The sequence below is a fragment of the Akebia trifoliata genome, chromosome 8, assembly GCF_017979445.1.
Source record: "Akebia trifoliata isolate Shusen 1 chromosome 8, ASM1797944v1, whole genome shotgun sequence".
Lineage (NCBI taxonomy): Eukaryota > Viridiplantae > Streptophyta > Magnoliopsida > Ranunculales > Lardizabalaceae > Akebia > Akebia trifoliata.
The window spans coordinates 32,457,498-32,465,889 of NC_141382.1; the positions used below are offsets into that span (position 1 = coordinate 32,457,498).

An 8,392-nucleotide genomic window follows, 5' to 3' on the forward strand; every position below is an offset into this window, starting at 1 on the left:
TCAACATCTAATTACTAAGTAGTCGAAGTCAACACTTAGTATTGAGCTCTCCATCTTTTATTGTCTAGTTCAACATTTAATTACTGTCGAGCTCAACAATATATCATAGTTGTAAATTTTGATTTGCAACTATGATATATGCATTTTGGGTATTTCAAGGAGATTTACCTAGTATTGAAAAAAGAAAAAAAAAATTCTGGTTCACATTATAGTGTCTGGTTCATCACTTTTTATTGTCTAGTTTAATGTTTTTAGTGTTGAACTCACCACTTAGTGTTGAGTTCACCGCATTTTAAGGTCTACTTCAACATGAAATTACTTCATGTGGAACTCACCACATGGTGTCAAGTTCACCACTTTTTATTGTCTACTTCTACATTTAATTACTAAGTATTTCTACGTTTAATTACTTAGTATCGAACTCACAACTTATTATCAAGTTCTACACTTTTTACTGTCTTGCTCAACATTTAATTACTGGCGAGGTTGACAATATTTTCTTTAAAAAAAAACAAAGAAGAAACCATCGAACTCGTTAGTAATTAAATGTTAAACTAGACAGTAAAAAGTGGTGAACTCAATACTAACTAGTGAGTTCGACAATAAAAATTTGAAATAAACAATAAAAAGTTATGAACTTGACACTGTAAGTGTAATTGAATTTTTTTTTATTTTTTTTAGTTCAATATTGGGTAATTCTCCTCGAAATACCCCAAATGTATTGAGTGTTCTAACTAATGATTAATACTACCAATTCTATGAATAAGAAAAATAAGAAAAGAGAGTTTGTAGTAGAAACTTACCGGGAGCAAGATAACCATATGTGCCTGCAACTGTAGTCTGTAATGATGAATTGATCTTTAAAATCCTTGCAGTGCCAAAATCAGAGATACAAGCCTCAAATTCTGGATCCAATAAAATTTTTTTGCTTGAGATGTCTCTATGAATGATGGGTTGTGTGCAGTCATGATGCATGTAAGACAGAGCATGGGCAATACCATTGATAATATTCACTGTCTTAACCCAATCTAATTCCATTGCCCTTCGCTCACCGTTGAGAATTTTATTTAGGCTTCCCCTTTCCATATATTCGTAAACTAAAAACATGTGTTGTTTGTGAGAACAAAACCCGTAAAGTTTCACAATGTTTCGATGTCGAAGTTCTGTTAAAACTTGTACTTCATTCGCAAAACTCTTCATATCGTCTAACTCCTCGCTTTCCTGCGTACAAAGCTTTTTTATAGCTAAAACATTACTTGATAACTCTGCCTTGTAAACTCGGCCATGTCCTCCCACCCCGATGCAATATTTGTCATCGAAATCTTCTGTGGCTTCGATGATGTCTTCGTATACAATCCTTCCATCATAATTCCATATTGCAAATGTATCTCCAGTTCTTGATGCAATATCGGTCTTCTTTATCCTTCTCAGATTTATCTGGCGACGAAAAAGACAGAAGATTCCCACTAGACAAAGAACCAATGTGCCTAGCAATGAACCAACAATGACGACAAGAAGTTTATTTTTATTTTTACGTGCATCCATTTTTCTAGGTCGATTGCAAGGCGGAAATGAGCCAAATTCACTGCATAAACCTTTGTTATTACTGAATGCCTCCGGTGAAGCGTTTCGAAAAGCTTTGCTATCAGGAAGAGGGCCCTCTAACTCATTATTCGAGAAATCGATAGATGACAAACTAGTCATATCACTTAAGAAAGGAGGAATGGAACCAACAAGTTTATTATGGGAAAGATTCAAACTTACTAACATAATAAGATTTCCCAATTGTGGTGATATCTCCCCAGTAAGTGAATTTAGACTAAGGTCTAGTAACTCTTGTAAGGCTCTCAGATTGCCAATATGAGATGGGATGTTTCTAGTGAAATTGTATTTGCTCAAACTCAAATACCACAATTTTGAGCAATCGCCCAATCTCTCTGGAATCTTTCCACCTAGCTTGTTCATCGAGAGGTCCAAGAACTCCAAATTGGATAATCTTCCGATTTGCAATGGTACTTTGCCCGGAAAGTTGGTTATCATTCAAGCTCAAAATGTACAGAACAGACAACCTAGTCAACTCCTTTGGTATCTCCCCAACAAGTTGGTTTAAAGAAAGATCGAGCACTTTTGAGTGAGTTAACTTGCTTAATTCATTTGGTATACTACCACTGATCATGTTACCACGAATTTTTAGCGCTGTCAGATTTTGACATTCTCCCCAATTTGGTGAGAGAACACCAAACAATCTATTGTAACTCAAATCAATGTATCTCAGATTTGGATACAATCCAAAATCTAGAGATAAATTTCCATGGAGCTGGTTTCCATCAAGTCGGAGTCGGACCAAGCTTGTGCAGTTTCCCAAGCTTTTTGGGATGGGTCCAATGAAATGGTTGTTGGCTGCATTGAATTGTTCTAATGATCCACCTTTACATACTTGTGGTGGTAAGTGGTCCGAGAAGCTGTTAGAACTCAAACCAAGTGCAGATAAAGATGAAAGATTTCCAATTTCTTGAGGTACTCAATCAAATAATTGATTTTGAAAAAGACGCAGATCAACCAAGTTCCTCAAAGAACCAATGTTATGAGGGATTGGTCCAGAAAGAGAATTCGTTTGAAGGTATAGAGTCGTGAGCCTACTCAAATTACCAAAAGATGGAGGGATCGGACCGGATAATCGATTATCAAAAAGGCGGAGATCGACTAAGTTCTTCAAAACACCAATGTTAAGAGGGATTGATCCAGATAGAGAATTCTCATGAAGGTATACATTGGAAAGCTTGCTCAAATTACAAAAAGATGGAGGAATGGGACCAAACAATTGATTGCTAGAAAGGAAAAGACCGACTAAGTTCCTCAGAGCACCAATGTTAGGAGGGATGTATCCAGAAAGATTATTTACTTGAAGAGCCAGAGTTGAGAGCTTGCTCAAATTACCAGAAGATGGAGGGATGGGACCAGAAAATTGATTTTCAAAAAGGCGCAGATCGACTAAGTTCTTCAAAGTACCAATGTCAGAAGGGATTGGTCCAAAGAAAGCATTTTGACCAAGGCAGGCTAAGGTAAGCTTGCTCAAATTAAAAACAAATGAAGGGAATGGACCAGATAATTTGTTTCGATAAGATCAAGGTAAGTGAGTTTGGAAAGTGTACCAACTTGCATCTGGATGGTACCCGTGAATTCGTTAGTACTTAGACTTAGATAGACAAGGTTTGGCAAGGAAGAGAAATTTAAGTGGTTGAGCTTACCTTGTAAACCCATGCTCACAAGTTGTATTTTAGTTACGCTTCCAGCCTTGTTACAAGTTATCCCGAGCCACTTGCATGGGCTTGACGCACTACTGTTTTGATCTCTTGTCCATGAGCTTAAAACAGCTTGACTTTGGAGACTGGCTTTCCATTTAAGGAGAGCTTCAGATTCTGATTGAAGTGCTGCTTCTTTTTTGAAGGAAATTAACATAACCAATACAACTAACAATACAAGGGAGAAGTAATTCTGAATATAAGCCATACTTGTGGGTTGTTTATTGTGCTAGTCCATACGCAATGGGATCTTATAATCCTACTTCCATTCCCTTTTAAACAGAGTTGGTGAGTTAAATAGAAAGAAAGGCAAAATCTTAAGTCGTCTTGTCAAAGTCAAGTCGTGACCATTATGCTGATCACTGGCCCACAATTTACCATAGCCATGTTGTTGAGTGGAGGGTACGCATTGGAATAATTTCCTCTAGCACACATCAGCCGATAAAATTAGACCTCATAATAAGGTGGCGGAACCAGGATTTTATTGTAGTAGGTCAAACTGCAATTAATGGTACGGTTGAAAAGCTTGAATATGAATTGTTTTGGAGAGAAATTCAAATATGAAAATTGAAGAAAAGACTATTTAGGTATTTTCCAATTAATATATGTCATCTTCAAAATCCGTAAGGAGGGTTGGAGGAAAAAATTGGAGGGGGGTGATGAGGTGGGGGTAAATAAGGAGGGAGATGAGGGAGTGGGGGCAAATAAGGCATGTATTTAGTTGAAAATACAGGACTGTCTCAAAGTTCTATATAAGACAATTGCCCCCACAAGCTCCTTTCTAGCTCTGCCTTTGCTTATAATGTTACTTCGAATCCCTTTTAAACAGAGTTAGAGAGCAAATTTTAAAAAAAATGTCTAACTTATAAAGGGACAGCCAGGCTTCAATTTAAAAAAAAAAATGTCTAACCATAGTAACAAAGTTTGGATTCAGTCCAGGCTTCAATTCAGTTCATTTGAATCAATTTAGGAAGATTTCATAAAAATAGGAAAAAAAAGATTGGATATACAAATAATGTTTTTGTGTTCCTTACAAAAGAAATTTTTTTTTTCAAAAGCTATGGTGGGTGTATAGATTTGAAAGGTAAAGAAAAATAAAATTTTGAAGGTGAAAGGTTAAAATATTATCATATTTCACTCTTAGTCTGTGAACCATCGATTAAAGAAGAAAAAGTCTTAGAACTTTGCCACCCTGATAAAAACTAAAAACTACCTAATCACCAATCATATTAAATTTGGGTGTGTTGGTACATTAAGACGAGACATGGATGGAAAATTTTAAAGGGAAATATGCCATGTAACTGTTTTTCACTCCGACAAAATATGATTGAAGTAATTGGACTGACATGTGAAAGGGAGGAAAAAAAAAAAAGGAGATAGGCAGAATCTTAAGTTGTCGTAGTCAAAGTAAGGCATGATTTACACAGAAGCGGATCCTCTGGCAAGTCGTCATGGTTGTTGTCACAAAAAAATTTGTATCTTTTGAAAATTCATAAAATTCTAAGAATAAGGGATTAGCAGATTTAATTCGTGCATCAAGGAATTAATCAGGAAATTTATTAATTAATCACTGAATATGTAATAGTAGCATTTGCGTTAAGGGGTGTAAAAGATGAAAGACATACAATGAAGTAAAAGAGAAATTTACCTAAATGGAGCACCAATTTGGATTAATTCCCAAAATGGAGTGCTATTGAACTTATTTACAAAAACAGTACATTACTGTTTTCAGAATAATTATTCCTACCAAAATGATAAAAAAAAGAATTATGCACATGAAATAGGTAATTTTTTATACTAAAAACTCCCGTTCACATGATCAGAATTTATTTTTGTACATTGTCAAAAGGATTCCATTGACACAATAATTTAAAAACAAAATAAAAAATTTATCAATGTCAACCAGATCCTCTTGACATGAGATTAGAATTTATCTTTGTACAGTGTCAAAAGGATCCCATTAACAAAGAACGCTATTTAAAAAAAATAAAAAGGGTATTTTCGTCATAAAAAATTATCAATTTATAGTTCATATATATATATATATATATATTTATTTTTTACCGTTTTGGTAAAAAAACAAATTTCGGAAATGATAAGTTACCATTTTTTGAATTAAATTCCATAGTACTCCATTTTGGGAATTATTTGATTTTCGGTGCATGTTTTGATAAATTTTCCAAATAAAAAAAGGGCACATAATTAAGTATAAAGGCAAAAAAGTTGATAGTGCATTTTTATGAAAATAAGAGAGAAGAGGTAATAAAGTTGAAATTATTCCTCCAGATTTGTTAGGAGATTAAATCCCAACCCCTATTTATGGGAGATACAAGTTGGGAAAGAAATCATAATATTTAATTATATAGATTGTTTACCTTTCAACTTTAAAATTTTACTTTCTTTAACGTTCAATTCTCAATAAAAATATAGGCTTTTCGATAAGTTTGAAGAAAATGGATTTTGATAAGAATCCAAATGTTATTTGTATAAACTGAAATTGTTCCCAAATTTTTTATGAAACTTTCACGAAACTATACAAATTAATCAAATTGAGCTTCCATCAAATAGTTGTTGTGGAGGTTTTTTTGGGCTTTCCATTCCTCGTCATCGGTTAATAAGTTTTTTATGCAACTTTGCTCTGGTGGTCACTTGAGGTTGTTTCAAAGGATGAAGGATAAAAGGGGGTTGTCATTGAGGTGCATGCCAATGAACCTCGATAGTAAAGTTAGAAACAAAAAATGCAAGAATGAGAGAGAAAATTGAAGAAGAATATGAATAGTTGGAATTGCAAAGAATGAAATATGTAAGAGGATGTAGAGAGAATTCTGGTTTCGAACTTCTTCTGGACTTTGAGAAATTTCTTTAAACTGAAATTCGAGGGGCAGTTGTCACCACATGATAAATTCACCTCACTTGCTAGATGGTTGCAGAGTTGGTGGGAGCTACTGACTCTATCATTGGATATTGTGTCATGCCTCATTTATCTTAGATTAATAGTGTCTCAGTGTATTTAATGTGTGGCTCGTGAGATATCACTATTTGATGGTAGGTTAGTCAGAGAATGTCCTTTCTTAATTTTTTATAGTAAGTGCTTCAAAATACTGAATTAAATGGCTGGATCGGTTGTAGAGAGAGCTCTAATCTCCTTAAATTCCTTGTCTTATTATGCTAGATACCCCTAGACTGGGCTTGAGCGAAATTAGAGCTAAAATAAGACTAATGCACAATTTGATTACCTTGGATGCCACTTGAGCGATTTCGGTAGAGATCCGAGCCTTGGACAGATTCAAAAATGTATGCCCACATAGGATTTGATTGAATCAAGTTGTATGGGGATTCAAAATTGACCTGGGGTCACTACCGTTTGTGTGCACGGCTTTTTTCGTGCTTCTTAGGCTGGTGCTTTTTAACTAAGTTCCCTGTGAGTATCAATCACACCCAGTATTGTCAAATGCGATTGTATATGCGAAATCCAAATAAAAAATCGCATATGCCACCCTCGTATATACATGAATATGTTGTTCAGGAAAGCATGCAACGCATATTGTAGTATGTGATGGCATAATTTCCAATTGTCAAACCTATTTGTTTTTTTTTTTTTTTTTTTTAACTTTAAACTACCATTTTTCCTATAAGTACCCCCTCATATTTCATCTACAGCATACTTTCTACTACCTTCTTTAAGCTCAAATCTCTCTCTCTCTCTCTCTTCAATTCTTCTTAAATCTCTCACTCACAAATCACTATCATTCACTCTCAACTCTCAGCTCTCAAGTTCTCAACTCACTTACTCACTATTATCATCACTTACTCTCAACTCTAAAGACTTGAAGACAAGAATCAAGAATCAAGTTCAATTGAATGATCATTGGTATTAGGGTCTTAGTAGTTATTTATTTTATGTTTCAGATTGAAACTCTTATGTGTAAGCATTGTGTGCCAATATAATTTAGTTCAATTATCTAGTTATGTTTTATTTCAGTCAGAATGATCATTATTTTGAGATTGAAGGATTTTGGGTCATATTAGTTTCCGCACTCTATTAACTTTTGATATTATTTCTTTCCGTTACTTATAATTGTTTATCAGAATCTATTCTCTTATTATTATATGTTATCATGAGATGAGATAGTTAATCATTCATTAAGATCTAACATAGGAATCCTTGGGATTCGTGTTGGATTTTGAGGCGAGAGATTGAGGCTGTCATGTCTTCCCCAAGATCTACATTGTTGTCTTCAATAGAAATCTTCAAATGCATTGTTTAGAATTAGGATTTGTGCTTTTTTTTGCCTCCTTAAAATCATAAATAAGTGTTACAAGCTCCATCTATATGAGATTACAATTTAAACCACCCTCCACATGCAAAACGACATAAATAACCTTACAATAACTCTTTCTTTTGGTAGTTGTAATCTTCTCCTCTTCGGGTCCTTGTCAAATTTGTTAGGTTTCTCAAGTAATTATTTTGGAAATTTCTCAAAAAGGGACAAAAAATGTGTCAAAGAAACAAAAAACAATTCGTCAAATTTTGTTTCACTAAAAATAGTTTTCAAAAGATGTCTTTCACTATTAAAATAAAAAAATTAAAATGTTCCCATTAAAACGTTTTAAAAATGTTTTCATGCAAAATATATATTTTTCCATTAAAAAAACATTTAATTGAAATTATTTTTCATAAAAACTATTATTACTAAAAAGTATATTTAACTATTTTCTTTTGTTGTCGGATTGCGAGATAATGACATGCATAAACTAACTCAGGATCAAAGATGTACGACCTTCAATTGTGCTTCTACCAATGCATTGAGGAGGGGGTATTTGTAGGCATCAAAATTGTAGAATGGGTTAACCTTTCATCGGACCAATAAACGCATCCAAATGGGCGGGTTTAGAAATCAAATAACCTAACCATGGGCCTTACACCTAAATAGATAGTTGAAGCCTGCCAAAAGTCCAAAATCCATTAAATTAAGGGTTTAAGGTCGGAAAGTCAATCCACCCTAGCTTTATAAACAACAAAGAATAGGTCATGTGGGAGGATAAGCTAAAAAGATTGATTTTTCGATTTTTTTAGGGCAGACCTTACT

The 8,392-nt window shown here is 34.1% G+C and overlaps 1 protein-coding gene across 1 annotated transcript; it reads right to left on the reverse strand.

Annotated features, from left to right (window-relative positions):
- Nucleotides 1–756: 756 nt before the first annotated feature.
- LOC147396541 (uncharacterized) lies at nt 757–3,510 on the reverse strand. Its single transcript, XM_086450139.1, is given in 4 exon segments — nt 757–2,022; nt 2,024–2,511; nt 2,551–3,057; nt 3,153–3,510. Coding segments are annotated over 4 exon segments (2,619 nt in total).
- Between the last annotated feature and the right edge of the window lie 4,882 nt (nt 3,511–8,392).